We start from the raw sequence: 25,588 nt of genomic DNA, 5'->3' as shown, positions 1-25,588 counted from the left end.
ATATGTCAAATTTATGTAAGTAAAAAATTTAAGAAGCAAGTAAATATTTAAATATATAAATGTAGAAGATATAAAATACATGAAGTAAGCAAAGATGGAAAGTAAGTAAACATGTAAAAAAGTCAAGACACTAAGGTAAGGTGTAAAGTAAAATTGTAAAGTCATTATGTAAATATTGTATGTAAGGAAATGCACAACGTAATACGTTTATTTTTAAATGTACAGGTGAAGACAAAGTAAGTAAACAAAAGTGTAAAGTAAATATAATAAGCTGTACGGTTAATATGACTTAATGTTTTAGGTGTGGCATGTCTATTTAAAGATGCTAGAAATGTTTTTACTGTAAGGTCATTTGACTTCTGCAACAAGATTTTTTAATTAAGTGAATTAATATAATTTTATTTTTTATATAATATAATTTTTTTATTACTCATTACATCTCAGATCCTTTTGCCACCATAAAGCAATGATCACCAGTTCCTCTATTGTGGCTACAGACTTTCATTGCAGCCAGATAGAAATCATACCCAATAGTCAACCAAAGCCCAAGATCAGCAGATTACACAAGTTAGACCAGCATTATTGTGGATGAGATTAAAGACTTCCACCATGAACAAGCTTTGCTTTTGCTCAGTTATCATAAGGCATATTTTTCACATCAGCCCACTCTTCCTTTTAAATATGTTTTATTCTCTCCAACCAAGTGGAGTACAGTACAGTATGTGTCGGGTCATGAATGTAGTCTGGTTCACATCCTGATGTTCAGCGCGTTACACGGTGGCCTTGCCATAACACCGAGCGCCAGGTTTGTGTCTGAGGTCCAAACAATCCTCACGCTTGCTTTCATCAGATAAGAGGCCGAGGTGGAAGTTGAACAGCGTACTTGAAAGGCAGGAGTAAACAATGGATACATGGGCAGACAGCGTGAAGGCTTGTTAAGATTGTTTTACAATGCTGCTCTTTACATAAAGGGAAGACCCTAATGTCCTGTGTTAGTCGAGGAGACGAGCGCACACGCAAGCGTCATAATAGGTTAAATATTAGATCGCTATTAGTACTTATGTTTGATTATATTGTCCAGGTGAGGTCAATTTTCTTTAATGCCATATTGTTGTGAAATTTACAGTGCATTACATTATCTGGTTATCTAGTTTAAACAGTGTCTGCAAGGCATTACTGCCAGCAAGGCTGTGAGTATCCTTCCGTCATGATGACACTGTATATGCTGCTGTGATTCATGATGTACTTTACATGCCATATACCTTAGCTCATAAAAATAGCCAGCAGCTGTGTCTGGTGTCTGAGCAGCCTTAGGAAAGTAATAATGTGATAATTATTGTGTTTGCATTTGGCTGCCCTCAGGAGCATGCATGGGATTGATGATCCCTGTGCTTAAGTATTCCACATGCGGTGAAAGTAAATATTACCAGCAGGGTGGGGAGGCAGTTTGGAGATACGTTCCGATCCGTAGACAAATGCCCTCCATGATTAGTTCCAGCGTCTTAGATTACTCGAGATATCCTTCTTTCGGGCCGAATAACATATTAGGTGATGGATGGAGTGGTGAAGACGTTTGTATGGTCCTCCCTGTTCATGTGAAGCTTAACATGTCCGTCATCTTCTGGACCTGTTCCTGTTAAACAGCTCCCCTGAAGCTTGTCTTTACCAGCCGTTTATAGATCACAGCTCGCGCTCGCTCGGGAAGAGACGAACGGCTTTTCCGGTAATGAAGTGATGACTGGGTTCTGTCTTTTTTGTCTTTCCCGTGAGCCTTTTCCTGTGAGTGATGAAAAAGATAGCTGTCTACTATGATCACTGTGACTTTCCTGTTTTGATGTTTTCTGTTTCCTGAGGCTACAACCCACATTAAACATTGGCTCTAGTTGTAGTTGGCTTTTTTACGATATATATTTTATTTAAAGTTGTAATGGAAGAAGGTAAAATTAACCAGTTTATAAAAGGAATTCCTTATTGTATAGCCATGGCCAAAGGTTATGAGAATGACACGAATATTAATTTTGACAGTGTTTTAAGATCTTTTTGTCTGAAGTATAATTACAAGGCTTTAAATGACAATTACATTAAAGTTTTTTATAATTTGTGGGTTTTTGTTTGTCCACTCGGCTCATAAGGATTGACCACAAGTTCTCAATGGGATTAAGTTCTGGAGAGTTTCCTGACCATGGACCCAAAATGTCCATGTTTTGTTCCCCAAGTCACTTAGTTATTACTTTTTCCTTATGGCAATATGCTTCATCATTGTGGAAAAGAAATTGTGCATCACCGGACTGTTTTCGGATGGTTGGGAGAAGTTCTCAGGGGATGTTTTGTACCATTCTTTATGCATCGTTGTGTTCTTGGGCAAAATTGTGAGTGAGCCGACTCTCTTGGCTGAGAATCGATGCCAAACATGAATGGTCCCAGGTTGCTTTACTGTTGGCATGACACAGGACTGATTACAGTTTATAAGGGCGGCAAAAAAACTAAAGAAGAAATTAGATACAATAGCAAAAGGTAAGTTCTCTATAGGCTTCATTTCAGCAAGGCTTATCGAAGATATATGCAAATGTAGATGATACATGTGAGCGATGTCACTTGGCTAAAGCAGACCTGGCTCATATGTTTTGATTTTGCCCCAGACTGCTAGATTTCTGGGCAATTATATTCAAGATCTTCTCTGTAGCATATGTTGAGGTTATCAGGCCTGATTTTGAGATGCGCATCTTTGGTGTACAGGAGCAGGGTCTCATCTTGTCTAAAAACTGTCAAGGTGCTTGTGCTTTCGCATGTCTCTTGGCCCGGAGAAGAAAATATTTTATATCATTTTTTATCATTTAGTCCGGTCCAATTCTTTTTCCCCGATTTTCTCCCCAATCTAGTCGTGTCTAATTCCCTTCCCGTCACTAGGGGGGCCTCCCACATTAAGGCTATTTACCTCCATCCAGCCAGGAGGGCCGAGGGCTGTCACGCGTTTCCTCTGAACCACGTGACACCAGTTGACCTCTTTTTTCCGAACTGCTCGCTCACGCACTGTTGGGCGGCGTCACACACTCTGAGGCCAGCGCTATCCGCGAGCTTGCAGACGCCCCGAATGGCGTAGAGCCGTGCAATTAATGTGGGAGCACTAATACCCCTCATCCCTCCCCGCTGAGAGAGCTCGGCCAATTTAGGCCTCCGGCTGTACATGTCGATGTACAAACAAGCAACACTAGGCTTTGTGACTTTTCTCACTTTTCACACGTACAGTATAAGCTTTCAAGATGAGTCATAGGTAGACTGTCGATTAGTTTCTATATGATTTTTTTCTTTTTCTTTTTTATTTGATTCAACAGCACTAATGTTTAGTGTCTAATTTCTCTCAAGCAGTTATATTTCTTATTTCTATAAGTTTATATTTCTTATACTTTAATTTTAAATAAAAAAATTGTGAAGTGGTTAGCACTGTCGCCATGCCCTCCAGGGTTCGGGTTAGTTTCCCAGCCAGGCCAGAGATTCCCGTCTCTGTGTGCATGGAGTTTGCATGTTCTCCTTGTGCTTGATGGGTTTCCTCCGGGTACTGAGGTTTACTCCTACAGTCCAAAGATATGCAGGTTATGCTAATTGTCGTTTCCAAATCGCCTGTAGTGTGTGAATGAGAGTGTAAATGTGTGTATGGTGTGAACCCTGCCATGGATTGGCACCCTGTATAGGGTGTACCCTGCCTTGTACCCTAAGTCTCCTGGGATAGGCTCCAGATCCCCACGACCCTGAATACAGGATAAAGCGGTATAGAAGATGAGTGAGTAAGTGAGTGAAATGCTGATACATTAATAATCTCATACAAAGCGATCATCTTTATTTCCTGTCAAGGTTCAGCTCCACGCTTCATTTCCGGTAGGTGGACCAACCACAAATACACTCAAAAGAGAAAGTGATCCTCTTGCAAAACTTGAGTGGTTACAAAAGATGCAAGCAATTTGTATTTTTTTAAAAGCGCCTATATATACACACACACACACACACACACACACACACATATATATATATATATATATATATATATATATATATATATATATATACACAATTCTGTTAATTCAATTGACCAACAACTTATTGTTAATAGAACTGTGCAATTTAATCAATCACGTATATAAATGGTTTACATTAAAAATAATTTACCATCCTGGATCGTCCAAAATATCACTCCTGTTTGTTAAGACTAACAGAAAACATTGGTTTATGGTGATGATGACAATCCCTACTATGGAATAGAGAGGATTTAATCCATCATAAAAAACACACAAACTTTTTTTTGTAGATACGAAGTCCTAATGAATCCACTCCTCCCTCTCTGTCCTTGTTTATCCCAGAACATATCTTGCTCATGTAAGGTAGGAGACATTTCCCCACTTATCTGACTCATCTTTAACTACTCGTGAATTTCAGAGGCCTTCATGCAGCCCAAGAGCATGAGGTCATCCCAGTACTCCCGACCGCAGAAATAAGGCTTACTATTCTGAGCGAGCGGAGAACCATGGAGTTTGGTGAGCTTGGGCTTCGTTTCAGCTCAAGGCCAAGAGAAGCCACATCTGTAGGCCTTGGGGTTGTTTCGATGGTGTTGACTTGTACTTGGACCAGAAGATGCTTTCCAGTTAACATTTAGAATAAAAGTATGTTTCTTTAGTTTGAAAACTTTGTCATTGCAGCCATTTTCTCTGCTATGTACAGCTGGTAATTTTAGATCAATTTAAAATCACACCACCATGCCTGTTGTCTTCTCAATTCTGATTGGTCAGAAGGTATGGATTCTTATTTTGCAATATCAGATTGGCAGGCTGTAATTCAGGGACCGTTATGGTGTATGATCTATAGAATTTAAGACTTGAAATGAATTGATTTGAAAAGAAGAAGAGGAACGCTGATTGAAGGAGAACAGTTTATTGAAGGAGTCTCCGCTTTCAGTGCTTTATAAAGTAAGTTTATAGTGATTACACCAACTTGTTTTGTGGATCTTTTACAATGTCAAATAACTATAGGGATTTTATTATAACAGCACCCCTTATTCAATAATGATTGGATTTCCAGACCTCGTCTGGTCCAAGATGTTCCACATTGAACAGGACCTACCCCTTACCATATGCCCGATGTCGCCTGATGGTGAACAGATGTCGAAGCACCTGATGGAGATAGAGAAGAGTCATTAAACACTTCCAAGAAGAGCAAAGGGCCACCCAGCTCTCCATTTTCTCCTCTTACTTCTTTTCTTAGTTGGGACAGTTGGTGTATTGGATGAGGTAGCAGTAGAAATATTGCTGGCAGCTGCGGTTATTTTAGTTCCTTAGTTGTTACAGTCTGATCTTGGTCACATGGAGGCGGCCATATGCGTTCTGTGAATGCCCAGCGAAGATCACTTTAGATATTTTGTCTAGATGTCTGTGTTTTGCTTCGGGAAGTTATCAGCATGTCTCCTGTTGTCTAAGCAGAGGTCGCATCGTGGACACGGCTGTCCAAACAACGGCTCTCCATGAACTTCGGCTTTCAGGCCCAGATATTATTGCCTGCAGTAGAGACAGCAAAGACAGCAAGTCCGGGCAGCCGCTGTTGCCTTGGAGAGCTGTATTTTCCCCCTGCACTGTAGGAAACATTGTCTCACCGCCTTACTTCATGTTGTCCCTCTGTGGTCACAAGTCGTTAGAGGACTTAGCTTGTGTTACAAAAGGGACGTTCTTGTCCTTGCAGCTTGAGACGAAGAGCTAACAATCTGAAGTATTTCATCTTGATGACGTGACTTGATCTGGTGCATACCAGTGGAAGAGTTGCCTGGTGCTTCACTGTGATTGACGCATGAAGTAATAAACTATGTTTAGGAATTTATAGAAATATCTGCAGCTTTATTTCCGGCAGCCAGTCGAAAAAGCGGCAAGCTGTTGACGTGATTTCAAGAAAATGGCTGGAGCAAGATAACATGAAATTATCAAAGATCCAAGTCTCTCTTGCTTTCTTATCTTTAAAACAGTTGCGAAGGCATGCTTTGTTGGTCTGCCTGATAGCACATGGAAGGCTTTGTTGGATGGAAATATCAACCAGGCTGCTTTTTTTTTTTTTTTTTTTTTCAGTTGGCAATTTGTGCAAGGAAATGGATCACCACATTACAGCCTGCTTTGAAGTTAATCGCTCCTAATTAGAGCAGGTTAGCTTGAAAGATATACAAAGCGTGTGTTCCTAAAAAAAAAAAAAATCCCTGATGTCATTTAAAAATAAAAGCATTTGGGTTCAGGAAGAAATAATGTCATTGTTGAATGGAACTTTGATTTAAAGTGTTAATTCTGGAAACTCAGTCACTTATCATCTATATGATACGCTTGAAGCCTATCACAGGAGACCTTGGCACGAGGCGGGGTACACCCTGGAGGGGTTACCAATCCATTGCAGGGCACACACACTCACGCTCATTCACACACTACGAACAATTTAGGAACACTGTTAGCCCAATCTGCATGTCTTGGGAGGAACTGTGGGAGGAAACCGGAGTACCTGGAGGAACAAAAGCTGCCCCTATAGAAACCACTTCATAATGTTTACTAATAACTTTAACATTTACCGAGTTACATTTTCCTTTCAATGTAGTCAGCTGATGTGTCAGCACACTGTTTCTCCTAAGGGATGGGAACTTTTCGACCCAATTATTCCAGTCACAGGACGACCAATTATGGGAATTTATTTTGCAAAACAGGAAGCTCCGACACTGAAGCTCCTCGCTCCGAGGGGGTGATCTCAAATCAAGATGATACGAAAAGCAGAAAGTTGAACCGAGCTCACAAATAAAGGATATCCTGCTGGCTGCAGTGACCCAGTAAGAAAACCTCCGAGACAGATGACTACACAGTTTTTCCCCCCTCGGGGTATCGTGTCACCACCAAGTCCATCCGCCATCTGCGTCTCTTCAGCTTAGTGCTAAGCTGAACGTGACCGCTGGCCTGTGGACAATGCACCATAGAAGCAGAGGAATGCGAGTTTAAGCTGAACTCAACGCTGAAATCCATTCTACACGGTTTGCAACCATTCCGGATGTGGCGACAGATAAAGATGTATAAAATGAAGTCGGTATTGGAAATGCATTCTTTGTGCATCTGTTTTTACTATATATTTTTTATTTTAGTTTCTCGCTTCCTGGTAGTTTATTTCATTCATTCTTACAATAATAGAATATTATTGCAAGATTAAATGAAGGCTTGTGTTCCTTTGTGAACCTTCCATTCCGAGCCAGCTATTTCAGCCTACTAACCCTCGAGCACTTGTGCCCCCTACTGAAGCACCATCTCTGGTGGAGATCCAAATCCTCGGAGGGATTTATGAATAGCCATACTTTCCCTCTCACACCAACCCGGCTCAGGTCTCTAGACATGAATGTTTGTAGTTTGTTTAGGTTACTGGGATCTGTACACATACTGTACTTTGAGCAGCGTTTTATTTATCCTTCCTGTGAATTCTTGACTAATTCCTGGTTTTTCCTTAAACTGAAAATGGTTGATTTGTAAAAAAAAAAAATTGGTTGAAGCTGTCGTACTCAACACAGTAATTACGGTCCAAATGATGGTTTGCGAAAATCCCTCTGTGGCCACTCAGAGGATTAGTTCAAGCTTTAACTGGAAGTTTTTTGTTGTTATTTTTGTACTGTGGTCATGGGCAAGTATTGTCCTGTCCAATATTTGCTTGTAGTAAAGGTTAAGTGTTTTGGACATTATACAGTCCTCCTCAAATGTCTTAGACACCCTGTATGTGCGTTATGTCTGCATCATTATGTACGAAATCAATATAACTAAAAACAAATAAATAAATAAATAACATTACAAAAGAATATTTGCATGCCTGTAAAGAAAGCAACGTATTACATATTACATATTACGTAGCAGTTTTTAGTTTTCAGGCTCCTGGCATGAAAATCGAAAGGAGCGAGTTAAGAGAAGGCCTTTGCATATTCTCCAGCATGCTCAGTAAAACCTAACAGCTGTTTTAGTTACAGTACTATGCAAAAGTCTTGGGAACATGCAAAAAAGAAATCCCATAAACAAAGATGCCTTTGAAAGAAATTTCTACATTAAGGAAACTTTTGTAAAGAAAAATAAATAAGCACAGTCGATGTTTGGTGTGAAAACAATTTGCGTGAAAATAATCAGTAGTGTTGGAAACAGATTTGTGCAGTTTTATAAGTGAAACAGCTGTTAGGGTTTATTGAGCATGCTGGAGGGTATGCCAGAGTTCTTCTGGCTACTTTGTCACACTCGCTCCTTTCGATTTTTTTTATGCAAAACTCTGAATTATTTGTTATCTAATATATACTGTATAGAAAAGCCAGGAATCTCTGAGATAACCAGGACCATCTGATGAAAAGGAATTGCTGAAAAATAAAGTCATCGACTTGGCCGATGAATGGTTTTGATCTCACTCTTCTTGCCTATTTCTCCTACTCGTTCTTTCTCTGGGCCTTTTAAATTGGTGTGAACTGTGAAGGGTGTGCGCCAAGAAACGGAGGAGTACTCTGAAGGTTGAGTTGAAAGCAGCATGCTGGAAAAGGCTCGAGCAGCCGTGTGCCTGAATCACTCCTTTGTCTGGCAAACAGGCCTTCATGTGTTCCACTGAGCTCTTGGTCCATAAAGCCTCCACAGTTCTACTGCGCTGCTCTAACACCCAAAACATTTCAGAATCAAGAGTTCGGAATTCTTTTTTTTTTTTTTTTTCCTCTACGTTTTTGCCCTAGTTTGCTCTCTTGGCGTTCGAGGCCACTTGACTGGGGATTTCCCACATGGAAAAAGTGAGCAGAGTCGTGCTGGAGAAAGAGAGGAAAGGATATTAGCCTGCACTGATGATTTAAGCAGTGGATGGGCTACTGTTTGGGGCGTGTTCATACAACACAAGATTAAGACCTTTTGGTGCTCATAAATTTGATCCTAATACAGCCCAGCAGGAATTGATTGTTCACAGGCTTTGCGTTTTCTGTTGTTGTTTTGTTTTGGAGTACATTTGCGATGGTTTCACAGTGATATAAGCTGCTCCTGGGTGGCAGGAAGGAGAACGTTGTCCTCGTCTGTCAGCGTAGGGTGGAATTTCAAGTCACTCAACAATAGACATTGTTACAGAAATCTGGAAGTTGATTTTTAGGCCCCTAATGAGCAAGTCTGCAGACAGAGCAGTAAGTAAAAACATCCTGAAATGACAAAATTAGCGAGCCCATCATCTTCGGACATGAGATAGTAGGGATGGGAATCACCATGGAACACCCGATACCGAGTTATCACCATACCCAGAAGTCGATTTGATTTGCATCGCGATATCACGTTTTTATAAATGTCCCGATTTGATGTATCATTTTTTTTTCTTAGATTGTATTACAATTCTAAACCAGCCGAAAGAAGACGAAGAATCTTATATTTGGTTTGGAGCATTGGTGGCTCAGTGGTAGGTTTCTCGTCTGCCATGGAGAAGGCCTGGGTTTAATTCCACCCAATGCCCAAACCCTAGCCACTAGATGCAGTGCCGTTTCCAAGCCCAGATAAAATGGGTGGTCTGCATCAGGAAGGTGGATCGGATGGTCTGCTGTGGCGACCCCTCGAAGAGAGCAGCCGAAAGACCAACAGCAATTATCTTACATTTGATTTGTTGTCATCTTACTTTCATTTTATTTGCTAAGATGCTAAGATTTTTTGCACTGATTACGAACAGTATAGTATCCAGGTGAGATTGTTCATAAGGGTGAAAAGGCTGTTTGGGAAATGTGTAGCCAAATGTGATGCAAAAGTGTTGAAAGCTCCAAACGTACTGTATTTAGAGCATTTAAAGAAACTGAGCTGTGTTTGGAAAGCTGTTTTTTTTTGGTCAATAATCCCGTCAGTTTCAGGCTTAGCTCAGCATCACATTGTGTGTACAGAGCAAATGACCATATGGTGACCAAATAGTATGTTATATCAGCAAACAGAAGGCATGCCAGGGAACATTAGAGAAGACGACAATCAATTACGTCCAGATGAATTGACTTGCTTTGTGCATTTGAGTGTGTGGATATGTGACATCATGCACATCCGCACCGTAAGACCCTTCTAAACTGTGGACGCAAAATGGGTCAACCAAGGGAAGTAGCAGTAAGCTGTAAGAAATACCTCAAATATTGACTTCCCCGCTTAACCTGGAATGACGGACTGAAACCAGACTCACGTAAAGGCCACCCATGAGAGGTGCTGGCATGTGTGTGAGAATGGGAGCCTGGGGCTATTTAAAGACCGACTGCTTGCTCAGTCTGTAGAGATAATCCACGCTAACCTCTGTTGTGAGAAGAAATGCCTGTTCTGTTGAGAAACTGGACCAGTCGAACATTTGACCTCATTTTGGCACGGCATCTACCCGTTTAGATAATATAAGAATAAATTGTTGCATCATTTTAATAAAAAAAATAATACGAAGGTGTTCAAGTCAGGATTGTGCAGAATAACAGAACACAGTTACGAGAGTAAAAACTCTCATATTTCTCTGTATAATTCCCTACCACACTAATGCACTTATCCGAGGGTTTTACTAGTGCTTAAATACCATCAAGCTGGTTTTGAGTAGCAAATTTTCAATTCTATTGTCAGTTAAAATCCATTGTTATCTTTTGGGGTCAAATTTGTACTTATTTGTTTGTAGCTTGGTATAAAAATGAGGCTTACTTGTAATTGGCTTGGTGTAAAAATAATTTGTCTTTGGTATTTAAAATTTGATCCAGGATTTGGTTAATATTTTGTATTAAATTTGTCTTTATAAGTTGTTTGTGTTGTAAAAAAAAAATATTTTATGCAATTTATTTATTTATGAATTTTTTTACCTGCCATACAGTTGTTGTTTTTTTTTGTATTGTTTGGTATAAAAATTTAATTACCTTGTCATTGTCAAGGTGTATAAATTTTCTTTGTTACTCGCTTATTTTTGGCCTGGTGTGAAATTGAAATTTTGTCACTGACTTGGTATAAAATGAAGTACGGCTTAGTTTCTGGCTTAGTGTAAAAGTCTTGTCTTTACATTGTTGTAACACGTAAACGTACTTGTTTTTAGTTTGGTGTAAAGTTTGCACTTGTAAAATTATTTCTAGAGTAAATTTTATATGGTATCCTATTTCTATTTGGCTTGGTATAGGAATTGAGGCTGGTATGGTATTGACCTGGTGTGTAAATAGAGATGTTTTTTTCCCCATAGCAAAATTTTGTTGCTCAGAATGAGCTTTTTCTTGTCTCATTAGACTGAATAGAGATGTCTCATTACAAGCTCAACTTTGTACTTTGAACTTTTCTATTTTTCCTAAACCCCACTTAGGAGAAACAAAGAGACATAACCGAAACCCAAAGCGAGACATACTTTTGAGAAACATTTGAGAAATCTGAGATGTACATGAGAAACAGAACTGCATTTGAAGGAGAAGCAAATGAGCCATATATAAGATCATAATAAGATTAAAATAAGATGCATGAAACAAATTAGAAATATTATAGTTTTATTGAACATGTATAAAATCCTCAGTTGACAGTGAAATAAATGTACAATTCACACAATGTAACAGACACCAGCAAAATCCGACAAATCAAGACACTAAATGTTACAAAATGTCATAAAACTGATAGATATTAAGTGTCACACTGCTCAACTTAAAGTATGATTTATACAGGAGTTACACAAAGTCCACAACATTGTGATAATCTTCCAGTAATAAGAATTAGTCAAAAAGGAGATGAAAAGGTTTAAAGGAAAATCGGTTTCTTGCTGTACGTAAGGGCTACGAGAACGGCTTAATGCCAGGAAAAGTTCTCTCACCGGCTACATCAGTCTTCTCTTGTGGTGGATGTCCAGCTAATTTGTCCTGGAGTTGCTTAGTAATCTGAGATTTAGAGGTAATAAGCCCTATTTGAGACACATTTGAGAAGATTGAGAAAACGGCTAAAATCTCATTCAAGTCTTAAAGACGGCTCATTTCTGTTGACAAAGAAGAGATTAACATGGGATCTCATCTTGGAGTTTCTTTACTATGGGTTGGCATGTTGTAAAAAATTTAAATATGCTGTACTTTGTTTTGGTGTAATTTTATTTTTATTTTTTGTCTTGGTGTTTAAAAAAAAAAGAGAAATAAATGACAAAGAAAATCTATTTTCGTTGTCTTTTATTTGGTGTAAAAATTGAGCTTGTTTGTCTTTTACTGTACATAGAGTATAAAAGCTGAGGGATTTGTATTTGTATTTGTATTTGTCTTACAGTAAAACCGAGCTCCATTTGACGCTGCTTCTTTCTTTCTTTCCCACAGTTTACTATCGCGCCCTGGTGAACTTCACAGACTCGTTCACCTACGGGCCTGAACTCGACGACATCGATTCCGCCGCCTTCCAAGAAATCTCCGCCGCCATTGTTGACACGGTGTGCATCATCACTTCACAATTTCAACCCATCCTACATGCCTCATACTGTATATCTCAGTCTGTTAAAGCAGTAGGACTGGGTTAATGTTAAACTCGGACCTCTTTAGACCTACTGGTTCTAATCGAAGCTGCAGGTGTTTGCATGTAACTGAGGATGTTTGTTTCTCCCGCAGCTTGAATCTGACTACTCCAAGATAGCAGGAACCCAGACTGTCAATGTGGTCCTCATCAAGTATGACTGTTTTCTGATTTTTAAATGCAGCAATAAAACATATGGAGGCATGCTGTTATAGGAAAATAATCCCCTACAGGATGGTTTACTTTAAGCTGATATAAAGCGGAATTATGACTCAATTTTTGCAGAACGGTACGTCTCCAAAGTGTTTCTCTCACAATACCCTTCTTGTATTTTAAGGCAAATTGGCAAGGATGTGTTTGTGGAACTGGACGTGGGCTCGGAAGACAACGCCAACGAGTCTCAGCTCCGGCAGGTCCTTTACTCCGTGGTTGAGGAGGGATCCATTTCATCCTACACCATCTCTCCCAATGGCTTCCAATTTAGACGCCTAGGAGAACGTAAGCACCCTGAGTGCTCTCACATCAATGCAGTTCTACAGTACATTTTTGATATTTAGTAAACTAGGGGTTGCATAACTACTCTTTTTTTTTTTTTTTTTTGTCAACTAGTTGTGCACTTCCATAGTTGAAGCAAAAACTTTAGTTAACAACAGCATTAAACATTACGCATCAAATAAACTTGTGTTTTATACATAATACACTTTATACATAATACACAGATCCTTAAAATTCGCTCATATTTAGTCACTAAAACTGGGCATCCATTTAAAGTCATAGCTTCTAATACTGCGTTAAAGATACAGTAAATTAGACGGCGATTCGCAACCCGCGGCTCCGTCTTTCTGGTTAGAATGGATTTTATTACAGCACTGCATTTTGAAAGTGTAAAAATTAAACTTATGTGTTTTGTTCATTTCAGAATTTATTTTATTTACATGTATTTTTAATATATATGCAAAAATAGCATTACAGTTTTGGAAATATTTTGGATAGCAGGAATGGATTCTTCTTTTTATTATTATTATTATTATTATTTCCTATGGAAATATCCATTTCGCAATACAAAATTTTGCATTAAAAACTCATCTCCGGAACGGATTATATTCGTATGCCGAGGTATCACTGTACTGTATTTAGCGACAAAGGTCCGGCACGTCTCCGCTCTGTTACTCCCGCTGACGATCCGACTTAGGCATGTTTTATTCACTCTCCGATATTTGTACATGTTCATCGTGGTTTTGCGAGACAACCAGTGCACGATGATAAAGATCATTTTTATGTCTGGTTCATAGCTGATACCGGCCTCCACGTGGAGCCGCTAGCCTCACCAGGTTTGTACGGCACCGTTTTCACTTGTGTGAAATGGACTGGATGTTCTCGTGCATGGATGTCCAAAACGCACACTGATGGAGAAGAATGAGATGCTTTGCATGATGATGATCACGCGACAGTGATAGCGGATAACCCGTGCTTGGTGAAAAATCGAAACAGAGACTGCATGTCTTCAGATTGAGTGTTTTTGAATGAACAGTTTAAAAAAAAAAAAAAAAAAGAAATGTTTGAGATGTTGCTTTGTGTTTGCATGAGAACATCGGTTTGAGTTTGCATCCTTGGTCTGGTCCACTCCCATTGACTTTCGCTATTCTTGTTAGTGAAGCCCAGTCCAGTTGAGCCCTGTTCCAGTGACGAGTTCAGCTGTAGAAGCGGAGCGTGTATACCTCAGCATTATGTCTGTGACAACAGACCAGACTGTCCAGACATGAGCGATGAGATTAATTGTGGTGAGTAAGAACATGCTCTCTAATCGGTGTTCCCAAATGAACCTTGGTGTGGGTTAGGCTCTACGCCCCCTACAACCCCGTATACCGGATAAGGCGGTATAGAGCTGTATGTACGTGTAGAATAAAGTAATAATACATTTTTAAAATTGCATTTAGATCTTTATGTCTAGGAATTTCCTTTTCCAGGTTGTATGTAAAGTGCACAGCGATGACACCATACACTCAGCCAGTCAATGAATCACTGCTGATCTGGAATCCAATGCAAAATTATGACCTTATCTTTGTCGCGTTTCTTAGAAAAACCTGTGACTCTTCCACCCATTCAAATACCATTTACCACGTCAGAGATCAAAACCCCGGCACGCCCCGGACCGTGCCGCTCCGATCAGTCCACCTGCCAGAACGGGCAGTGCATCTCCCGAGACTACCTGTGCGACGGAGAGTCCGACTGCAGCGACGGAAGTGATGAGTTCAAGTGCGGTAGGAATCTGATTTATTTATTCATTTTATTTATTTTTTTAAAGCTTGAGCTCAGGATGAAATTTACTCTACTGTACGTATAAGTTTGTACCAACACGCATGTGTTCGTTCTTCAGGAACCCCGTCGCCTTGCGAGCCTAACGAGTTTAAGTGCCAGAACGGCCGGTGTGCTCTCAAGCTGTGGCGCTGCGACGGAGACAACGACTGCCATGACAACTCCGACGAGATCAACTGTCGTAAGCTGCGCATCAGTCGCTTCCTCATCCACTTATCTCCCACTGCTCGGGATTAGAGCAATTTACATCAACTTTAATTTCTATAACACCTACTCTCTGCCATGTTTACCCTGTGTGTGTGTAGCGGCTAAAAGACCCGGGGATGTGTGCGCGCCCGAGCAGTTCACGTGTCTGAGTGACCAGACCTGCATTCCAGCCAGCTACCAGTGTGACGAGGAGGCGGACTGTCCTGACCGCTCCGATGAATACGGCTGTGGTAAGGCATTCTTCACTCCTTACGAAGGCGACTGTGTAGCCGTCGTCGACCTCGGTGGCTTTCTCTAACTCTTTATAGCACGGTCTCTTCCATTCGGTCATTTCCCGTTCCTCCTGTTTGATACCTTATAAGGATGTCCTCGATTAAAGACAACTACGGAATTGAATGTTTAGAAATATAATTCATTTATGTAAATGTAATATTTTTTTTTATGTAAATTTATCTATTATCTTTGCTCCTAATGTCATGTATAAGGCGGCGGCACTGTGGCATAGTGTTGGCAATGTCGCCTCGCACCTCCAGGGCCTGGGTTCGATAGTTGGGAGAAAAATGAACCTAATGTGTTGTTTTTTCTTTTTTTTTCTCGTGGTTAAGTTGCACCCACTGTGACCAGCCCTCCGGAGGAGTCCGTTAGCGCGACACGGGGCCAGACGGTGACCTTCAGGTGCATAGCCTCGGGCGTGCCCGTCCCCATCATCACCTGGAGGCTTAATTGGGGCCACATTCCAGCCAGTAACAGGTACGACTAAACTCCAGTTAGACCACAGTGCGCATGGTTTCTGGATTTCGATTGGTCAGAAGCTGTTGAATAGTTTGCTATAAAATCAGCTTTAAAAGTTTTCCTGGCTGCAAAGCAAAGCACTTTATGGTGATGTAAAGCATTCTCTGACAGTTGAATAATTCTAAAGGCATAAAAACACTTTATAGGCTATTAAAACAAACCATTTGAAGAGTTACAGTATTGAACTCTCCGCCTCATTGTGTTGTATAAAAACAAAAAAAAAGCAGTTTTTTTATTATAAAACTCATGAAAATGCCAGGGGATCACAGGATCCTTTAACGAGTAAATAAAAACATTTCACGAGGTTCAAAACAGACTGGAGAGAATGTTCTCTCTGACTCATGTGGATAATTGGAAGCAGACCGGAGGGTATTTTAAGTCTCTGGGATTGTCATTTGGTCAGTCGTGTCGTCCCGCAAGAGAATAAGCTCTTCAGCTGCTTTATAATGATTATGCATTAACAATATTGTTTTTTTGTTTTTGCGTGTGTGTGTGTCAAGATCTTAAAATGTCAGCGAAAGGGGGGGAAAAAGACGGCATTGTTCATTGTGCTTTATTGGATTTTAACATGCCTTATAATGTCAAACCGTTCAGCTTGGAGAAAACAGGCCAAGTTATTAACATGTAACTCTCACTTTCTCTCTCTGTCTCACTCTGTCTCACTCTGTCTCACTAGGATTACAATGACCAGCGAAAACGGCCACGGGATGCTGACCATTCGTGACGTGAAGGAAGGAGATCAGGGCGCGTACACGTGCGAAGCCATAAACGCTAAGGGCTTGGTGTTCGCCATTCCAGATGGCGTTTTAACCCTGACACGAGAATCAAGTAAGCTCAGCTCAATAACAAGCCTGAAATCAAATTCGATCCATCCAACTTGTCTGTCTATCTATCTAATGATTGGCACTTTATGGAGACGTACAGTAGGATATTTGCCATAACTGTATCAGGTTTTGCTTTTTGTTAATGTGTGGCGTAGAGGTTATGAGCACTGTAGTATCGCACCTCCCATGGTCCAGCCATGTTCTCCACGTGTGCTTGGAGGGTTTCCTCTGGGTGCTCCGGTTTCTTCCCACAGTCTGCAATGGTACAGTAGGCTACTTGACATTGTTGTGATTGTGTGCGTGCTTGTTCCCTGTGATGGCCCGGCACCCCGTCCAGGTTGTACCCCACCTCGAGCCCGAGTCACTTGGGATAGTCTCGTGGCCTCCCGTGACCCTGTACTGGTTAAGGCGTATAGAGGATGAGTGATGGAGTGTTATTGTGTATTAGAAGTGTCTCGATTTTCCCATCCCTTTGTGTTGTTTCCCAGATAACTGTCCGGGTGGGCACTTTAACATCGGCAACCGCTGCGTGCCCTGCTTCTGCGCCGGCATCAGCAAGAACTGCCACGGCACCCGGCGCTACCGCAGCCAGATCGCGCTGCGCTTCACTGAGGAGGAGGACTTTAAAGGTACAGTAGTGGTGGCATGAAGTGTTGTGGTACGAAAAGATCCTGAATTGGATTAATCTGAAACACGTACAGTATATTCCCTCACACCTTTTTTCAGAGCTTCAGTGATAAACGTCTGTGCATCCTTCTGTCATATTAAATCATTCTCTATATTCCGCATTCAACAGTGACTTTTCTCTTTTCCGCTCCTATTGTTTGCCCCCCCCAACCTGCCTCTTAGGAGTCAACGTGTCCTTCCCGTCTCGGCCCAGCTCTCCTCCGCCTCTCTCCTCCACACAGATGATGGTTAATCCGGAGGTGGAGGAGTTCCAGCTGGTGGATTTATCTCGTCGTTTCCTGGATCTGGAATCGTACTGGACTCTACCACGCCAGTTTCTTGGCAGCAAGGTCATTTTACAATCCAACAGAAAACACAGAAACGATACAAATTATGCTCAATGTAGATATAATGAATCCGTAAGATGGCAGATGTTACCTTGCGCAAGCGTAATGGAATAAAACATGATATGGTGGTATGACGTGAACAGACCTGACAAACACCCCCTATGTGTTTTTGTGCTCATGTCCGTGTTCAGGTGGACTCCTACGGCGGTTACCTGAAGTATAAGGTGCGGTACTTGCTGCAGAGGGATGGCTCCGAGCCAGTGGACAAGCCTGACGTGGTGCTGAGGGGTAACGGCCACAGACTGGTCTACCGCCGTGGCCCTACCACTTTCCCCGACGTTAAAAACCAGAGAGAGATCAAGTTCACCGAGGTCAGTCGCTACGCTCAGATGTGCCACATGTAAATCTCGAGAAGATTGTTATTATAAGTTACTATTAATACAACAAAGCAGCATTAGACTCTCTTAGGGTTTAATTGTGTTCAGTCTGTTACTATTATTTCGTGGTTTATTTTAGGAAAACTGGCAGCACTCGTCCGGGCAGCCGGTGAGCCGCGAGGATCTCCTGATGACCCTGGCGAACCTGGAGAGCATCAGCATCCGCACCGTCTATAACAACCGCATGGCCAGCGTGGGTCTGAGTGACATAACCATGGACACCACCAGTACAGTGTTCAGCTTTCAGGGCCAGCCTAATGACGTGGAGGAGTGCAGGTCTCTCTCTCGCTCTCTCGCTCTCTCTCTCTCCCTCTGTATAAAACACAAACATTATCACCTGCTTTGCCTCAATGCAAACTGTTACCCAGTGTGAACGTCCCCTGACTGAGAATGCATGTGTCCCGTCTTCCAAAGGTGTCCACCCGGTTACTCCGGCCTCTCCTGCGAGTCGTGTTCGTCCGGGTTCGAGCGGGTACCTGGGGGACGTTATCTGGGCACTTGCGCTGGCTGTAATTGCCACGGCCATGCCAGTGCCTGTGACCCCATCAGCGGACACTGCCTGGTAAATACTTTGTCAGTTTTTAGATTTTAGAATTTTCTTTTTTTCTTTTTTAAACCTATGAAATTCTCCTCTTTCTCTTTCTCGCTCTGTTCGGCTTTCTCTTTCAGAGTTGTCAGCACAACACGGAGGGGCCGCAGTGTGACAAATGCCGTCCCGGCTACTTCGGCGATCCCAGCCGGGGTCGACCGGACGACTGTAAGCCCTGTCCCTGTCCTTACACAGAGACATCTCGCAGGTTCGAGCTTCATACTGATCCCAAACATGGACATTCATAGGAAATGCGTGTTCAACACTTTGTAGTAGTAGAACAGGAATAAAACCGTTATCGTGGACAGTTCGATTAGGATAAATGATTATTGGGGATTGATGGCGTCTCTGTTGATGTACAGGTTTTCAGACACTTGCTTCCTGGATGTGGACGGTCAGGCCACGTGCGACGCGTGCGAACCAGGCTACACCGGACGCCGCTGTGAGAGGTGAGGCCGTCTTTTGTTTTGTTTTCAATGTCACTGTCCCTAAGTGCACCTGCTGGTCAAAAGAAAAAAACGATCTTGTGGTTTTGTTCGTAGGTGTGCGCCCAGATATGAGGGAAATCCTCTACAACCCAACGGCAGATGCATTCCACAAAACGAAGGTAGAGCGTACCTCCATGCATGTGTCCTTCTTCTACAAACATTTTATGGTTGTTGCATACTTCATACTAATTTCATGTTCAATTTATTTTTTTTAAGAACTTATCCGCTGTGACAACAGAGGAACCATCAGTTCCAGCAGCAGACCATGCAACTGCAAGGTAACGTTTTTCACTTATCTAAATCCGCATTTGGTTTCATCTTCGAGTGTATTTATCTCAGCTGGCTTTTGTTTGCTCCGGTTCTTCCGCAGGCCAACGTTGCTGGAGCTTTGTGCGACCAGTGTAAGCCAGGATCCTTCCATCTTTTCGGTGGAAATCCTGACGGCTGTTTGCAGTGTTTCTGCATGGGAGTGACCAAGGAGTGTGCCAGCTCCACCTGGACCAGAGATCAGGTCAGCTAGCCTAAACCTGCATGCTGTAACTAGCATCTTATTTTAAGATCTTTTAAAGAGTTGAGATGCTTTTTATTGAGAGCAAATGAGATGGTTTTAAAGTCCAAGTCAGTTCTTCCTGTAATTGAACCAATTCGTTTGTGTCTCCAGGTGCGAGGCGGCGTCAACGGCCAGCTGTTTTCTCTCGCCAACGAAGGCAATACTCGTTCCGTCACCGAGGGCATCACGCAGAGAGGTGGCGCCGAGGTCGTCTACCGCTCGTTTTCCAGCATCCCTAAAGACATCTACTACTGGGTGCTGCCCCAAAGCTTCCAAGGAGACAAGGTGCTTGTGTTCCTGTTCACCGTGTGTAAGGGTGCTGGGACGACACCCGTTACAGGACGGAGTATATTGATTAAAGAACATCCGTTTCCTCTATAATGTCGCTGGAAGCCCACGAAACAGATTAGTTCCTGTTCTTGCTTGTTTTATAGCAGCACCAGCCGAGTGGTGTTCGGGTCAAACCGGGACTTGTGAGAAGATTTCTCATAAATGAAGGATTCATACACAGTATTTAGGAGTGGTGATGGGACAAAAGTCCTGGGACAGGACTCAGCGGGGAATTATCACCGCACCCCAAGTACAGTCCTAACATTTTCCAATTAAAGGAGTTCCTGGGAGGCCAGTGTTTTAGATATATGAAGCAGACAGGGTGATCATGGCTCCGGCGTACTGAGAAAACTTTCTACCTTGACGTTATTCAAGCACTAGTGTAATGTAGTGATAAATGCATTAGTGTAGCAGAGGATTATATAGAGTCTTTGCTCTCATAGCTGTATCCTGTTATTCCCTGTTATTTTTTTTCCAAGCTGGCGTTACTTTTCAGAAAATTAGGAAACATCTTCTGACCAATCAGAACGAAGAATTTAAAAGCACCGTGCTGTTAGTGTAGTTTTGACATGACACATGCTCAGTAAGAGTTTCAGTGTCTTAGTGGAACATTCTCAAAAACAAGAAGCTTTTGTAATATGTGTTTTTTTTGTTTGTTTTTTTTTCCTTCCTGGCATGAAGGTGACGGCGTATGGAGGAGAGCTGCGTTACAAAGTGCGTTATGAGCCAGGCCCGCGCAGCCTGGTGATCGAAAACAAGCCTGATGTGGTTCTCCAGGGCAACGGCATCTTCCTGGAGCACTACTCGCTCACCAAGACACTGCCACGAGTCCCCACCACCTTCGCTGTGACCTTCCGACCGGTGTGTTAGCAGTTGGATTATAAAATTGCACCTTTTTTGCATCCCACAATCTTGTACAATGGCTGCTTTTGACTTTGACGTGGTGTTACATAGTTACATAGAAGTGCTTTTCTTCTAGTCTGCATGGAGGAGATCTGATGGACAGCCGTGCACCAGAGAGCACCTGCTGATGGCCCTGGCTGACATCTCCGTCTTCATGATCAGAGCCACTTACGCGGACGAGATGGCCGAGAGCAGGTGCCCGTTCTGTCTCCTCTGTCTGCATCTGTCTCGCTTCGTCTTCATCACTAACAGCTATAGACATCCTGAAGAAGAGCTGTAGAAATGATGACGCAATCAAATCAGAAAGTTAAACAAAGTTAAAGTGAACATGATTGCACCATGATGATGAAATCTGTGTGTCTTATGATTACTGGTGTTCATTTCCTGGTTGTGTGTTCTGCGCAGTCTCGCTGATATCCAGATGGACATCGCGGTGCCACATTCCACCGGGAACGAACAGGCTCTGGAAGTAGAGGAGTGCGCCTGTCCTCAGGGATACAGAGGCCCATCGTGCCAGGTGAAACACCCCGCCTTCGTGAGCTCATTAAACCAGCACACCTGGCAGGATCAGGGTTACACAGTAACCATAAATACACAACCCAGTTTGTTTTTATGCTGCTTTGTACGTAAGGTGGAGGTTCGCATTATCTCTGAATCATCAGCGTCCTACAGTAAATCTACACCGCCGAGCAGACTAAAGCTATCAACGCTCTAGATATGGCGTGCCGATGCGTGAACTCGGGCTCGCTGACTGCTGCTTTGTTTGCAGGATTGCGATGAGGGATACACACGGACAGGATCAGGCCTCTACCTTGGCACCTGTGAGAAGTGCGAGTGCCACGGGCACGCTAGCGGCTGTGACTCAGAGACGGGTGCATGCTTGGTACGTGAGCAATCCTTCACACACACACACACACACAAAGTATATCTTCGTATATCACCTTCAAGTATCACTTGTTAATTTCCTTTTAGTGAAATAAATAAAACATTGACCATTTAGCAGTGAGAACTCCGAACTCGCTGGAACTTATGCCGCTATTTTTCTCACTTGTGAAGCTGGCAGGATTTAGTGTCTAGACATGACTCACCGTCTCAGATTTTGTCTTTTGGTACAGACCTGCCCATGACCTCAGGAAACAAGTAAAGAAATATAACACTTAGGAGAAAGCGATTATAGGTAAAAGTATATAATTACAACCGCAAAGTTGATTAACTTCACAAAACTCTATGTCAAGAAGTGTTTTCTTTTTTTTTTTAGTACTCGTACAGTACTGTGCAAAAGTCTTAACCCCCCCCCCCCTCCCCCCTTTGTTCATATTTTGCTTCCAAAGAGCCAGAATTTCTTCTATTTGTAATGTTATCTTGAGGAACAGGTTCCCTGAAGGACGTTTTTGGCCCTCATTTTGGCAAATTCAGTCCAGTCCCTGAACATGACCAGTTCCAGAGGGAGGATTTTGTTTGGTTAAGCCACACAGTGACCTATAAATAATTCAAGCATAACAAAAAAAAACATTGAACTTAAGGCATGCACCAGTGAGAAACATGTGCAGATGAAGAAAGATGATCACGTGATGCTGAACGCTGAGTGCTTGGAACAGACGAGAGGGGAAATGAGGTCGCTGCTGAGCATGTTACATAAACAACCAATGTTTAAAGTGTATCTTTAGGCACTCGCTGTCAAACATTTGTTCGCACTTTTTTCATTTAATCTACAGAACCAGTCAAAAGTCTGGACACACTGATTCAGTGTTTTGTTTTGTTTTGTTTTGTTTTTGATTCAGTGTTTTTTGAAAAATACTAGATTTTTTCAAAACTATGAAATAACACGTAGCATTGGGTAATTTAGGTCAACCTTTCTGGAATAGTTCTTGCAAGAACAGTGTTGTGTCAAGTGCATTTACAAATCCCATTAGGCACCATGATGATGTAACTGGCTCCCATGAAGACCGTCCCAGGAAAGCGAGACTAAAACCTACCTCTGCGTCAGAGGAGAGGTCATTTAGAGTCACCAGCCTCAGAAATCACCAATTAACAACCAGCAACACAGATTAGAGCCCTTATTAAGGATTTACAGAGCAGAAGTAGCAGATGCATCTCAACATCAACTGTTCCAAGGAGATGATTGTATTTAGTATATTTTGGATAAACGCCTTCAGTATTGTTTCACAATGTGGATAAAAATAAAAGTCAGAGGAAAAAAAACCCTGGAATTAGAAGTTGTGTTCAAATATTCGACTTGTAGTGGGCATGATTTAATTTTATTTCATAATCCATGTTATTGAGAATAAAACTTGGTCCAGCATCATGAGAAAACCCCGTTTTTTACTTGCTTACAATCATAGCAATGCCAGCACAACACAGCTGGAGCCAGATGTGAAAACTGTCGTGTGGGTTTCTACGGTGATCCAGTGACCGGTGGTATACATGCTTGCCGACAGTGCCCTTGTTTTGGACCCGCCTCTGCAAGCAGGTTTGTCCAACTTGGTTGTACCATCAATCACAACATAAGAAATATGTTGTACTGTGTCATATCTATATAAAATCTCTCCTTCACAGCGAGATGAAAGCTTGCTACCTGGACACAGATGGACACCCTACTTGCAGTAGCTGTCCTCCTGGTTATACCGGACGGCGCTGTGAGAGGTGAGCTCTCCATTCCTTGTCCCAGGCTAACGTTTAGTAAGTTCCCCCCCCCCCCCCCCATGCCGACAAAAAGGATTTGTCGGCATGGTTAAATTGTCATCATTTCGAATCCCACCTTAGGTTGTAGATGAAGTGCCATGCACAAGAAACTCAGTGTGAAATGCCTTCCTCTGATTACGGCTGTCAACGTATTAAAAAAGTGAGAGTGCCGACAACTCTGGAGGTTTCTATCCAGAAGCACAGCTGGATAGAGTCTTCGCCGAGGAATGCGGTCATGTAGTTTCTGCCGGCGCTGATAAAAGGCAGGTGTTGGATGGGAGCCAATCTGGGAACGCTCTCAACCAAAGAGAAGATGCTCTTTTATGGCCTAAAACTGCTCACTGGAAAAGAAAAAAAAATCCCCAAAGAGCCTTCAAGCTAAAAGGCTGCTCCTCTGGAGTGCGTGGTCAGGAACAACATAACCCTTGGCAAGACTCGAGGGTTTTCTTTTTGTAAACTTTCAACCCTGGGACTTAACAGAGTAAGCGCTTCAAAAGAACAAGAACTGTTTGGGTAACTGCTTGTGCATACAGTACTGAAGAACAACACATCAGGCATGAAGAGGGAGAGGATAGAATTCGGAAGCAGAAAAAAAAATCACCAGGCAGAATGGCTGAGAATAACAAGGAGAACCAAACCGAGGTACAGCCTGAGACATCTTACTGTAAGGGTCGACCTGAGGTCTTGAGAGCGTTACAAAATCAAGTGGGAAACTACTCTCGGGATCCCACCATGGCCGCTACTAAGCCGTCTACAAAAAAAACAGCAGTCAAAACAATTTCCAAAACTGATGGCATGTATTATGCGTCTTAATAAAACAAAGGATTGCTATAGAGCAGCAACTCAACATTATATGAGAATGGACAGCTTAAAGCCACTGACTGGATAAGCGAATAGATGAACAGCATGTACTGTACATGGAAAAAAAAACTAAAAGCGCTCCTCTTACGTCATGAGAAAGTATTTAAAAACAATGTCACTCAAAGTTAGGGCTTAAATACCACACTGAACAGGACTGCATTTTAAAGGCAACCTCAAAACTGACACAATCAGAGGGGGACTATGTGCACGAATTCTAAGTAAAAGTAGAGTTTCCCTAAGGCACATATTGCTCAAGTAAAAGTAGAAGTCCTATATTTACTTTTGTACTTGAGCAACGTTCCTGCAGAAGTGAGGTTAAGTAAAAGTGCGCGCATTTGCTGCGGAGTGAAAGTAAAAAGCAGCTTTCTTGATTCACTGTGATGTTTCTCGTTCCTGCTCTAGATGTGCTCCTGGATACACCGGCAATCCTGAACATGGACAGAGCTGCACTAAAGGAAACGGTACATGTTGCTTGAGCATGTAGTTTATTTTTTGGTTGTTGGATGCTGTTTCATGAAATCGCTGGATGCAGGCGCGTTAGAATAAACATTAAACTCAATTTGCTTTTGAAGCAGCTTTGTTTGATTTCCTGCTTCAAGACTTGCTCTTCCTGTGATTTATTTATTTTTGACACATCTCCGTGTTTAAAGATGAGCCAGATGGTAATCAGCACCGTAAAACTCTGCATATTTGTTTTTATATTGTTGCTCAGCCTGAACAGAGCTTTCCTGTTTGCAGGGAATTGCCAAAACTGCGACCAGCGAGGAAGCGAAGGCTGCGATTCAAACGGGATCTGCCGCTGCAAGGCATGCATACGAACTGATACGAACACTTTCATGTCCACGTTTATGTGCAGCCAGGAGGTGGAGAAGGATTTTGCTCAGTATATCATTGTGTCTCCTCAATGTGCAGATGAACGTCGAGGGTCCGTCCTGCTCCAGCTGCAAGCCTGGCGCCTTCAACCTCAGCCCTGCCAACAAAGATGGCTGCCTGGCGTGCTTCTGCATGGGCGTCACTCAGCAGTGCTCCAGCTCATCTTTGTACAGAGATGTTGTAAGGCCTAAAAAACATGCTGTCAGCTTTCATGCTTTTAAAACTAGCGAAG

At 42.2% G+C, this 25,588-nt stretch overlaps 1 protein-coding gene across 10 annotated transcripts in view; it reads left to right on the top strand.

Moving 5' to 3' along the window:
* The window catches only part of hspg2 (heparan sulfate proteoglycan 2), a 111,576-nt gene that overhangs the window by 32,458 nt on the left and 53,530 nt on the right, over positions 1-25,588 (top strand). For 9 of the 10 annotated variants that reach the window (XM_053483101.1, XM_053483099.1, XM_053483092.1 and 6 more), the window contains exons 4-33: positions 12,302-12,411; positions 12,587-12,645; positions 12,829-12,989; positions 13,784-13,822; positions 14,144-14,272; positions 14,570-14,752; positions 14,869-14,988; positions 15,113-15,244; positions 15,620-15,764; positions 16,483-16,634; positions 17,119-17,259; positions 17,480-17,646; positions 17,835-18,014; positions 18,160-18,356; positions 18,495-18,642; positions 18,750-18,877; positions 19,032-19,118; positions 19,212-19,276; positions 19,374-19,435; positions 19,528-19,668; positions 19,819-19,992; positions 20,719-20,898; positions 21,017-21,135; positions 21,346-21,457; positions 21,710-21,823; positions 23,283-23,410; positions 23,497-23,583; positions 24,886-24,944; positions 25,222-25,289; positions 25,396-25,536. In XM_053483101.1, the coding sequence (XP_053339076.1) occupies positions 12,302-12,411; positions 12,587-12,645; positions 12,829-12,989; positions 13,784-13,822; positions 14,144-14,272; positions 14,570-14,752; positions 14,869-14,988; positions 15,113-15,244; positions 15,620-15,764; positions 16,483-16,634; positions 17,119-17,259; positions 17,480-17,646; positions 17,835-18,014; positions 18,160-18,356; positions 18,495-18,642; positions 18,750-18,877; positions 19,032-19,118; positions 19,212-19,276; positions 19,374-19,435; positions 19,528-19,668; positions 19,819-19,992; positions 20,719-20,898; positions 21,017-21,135; positions 21,346-21,457; positions 21,710-21,823; positions 23,283-23,410; positions 23,497-23,583; positions 24,886-24,944; positions 25,222-25,289; positions 25,396-25,536 (3,728 nt within the window). The remainder of the gene's footprint in view (positions 1-12,301; positions 12,412-12,586; positions 12,646-12,828; positions 12,990-13,783; positions 13,823-14,143; positions 14,273-14,569; positions 14,753-14,868; positions 14,989-15,112; positions 15,245-15,619; positions 15,765-16,482; positions 16,635-17,118; positions 17,260-17,479; positions 17,647-17,834; positions 18,015-18,159; positions 18,357-18,494; positions 18,643-18,749; positions 18,878-19,031; positions 19,119-19,211; positions 19,277-19,373; positions 19,436-19,527; positions 19,669-19,818; positions 19,993-20,718; positions 20,899-21,016; positions 21,136-21,345; positions 21,458-21,709; positions 21,824-23,282; positions 23,411-23,496; positions 23,584-24,885; positions 24,945-25,221; positions 25,290-25,395; positions 25,537-25,588) is intronic. The other variant, XM_053483095.1, reaches the window with a different exon arrangement.

The sequence above is a fragment of the Clarias gariepinus genome, chromosome 22, assembly GCF_024256425.1.
Source record: "Clarias gariepinus isolate MV-2021 ecotype Netherlands chromosome 22, CGAR_prim_01v2, whole genome shotgun sequence".
Lineage (NCBI taxonomy): Eukaryota > Metazoa > Chordata > Actinopteri > Siluriformes > Clariidae > Clarias > Clarias gariepinus.
Note: the sequence above shows the minus strand (reverse complement) of the source record. Positions and strands in the feature narration are given on the sequence as shown.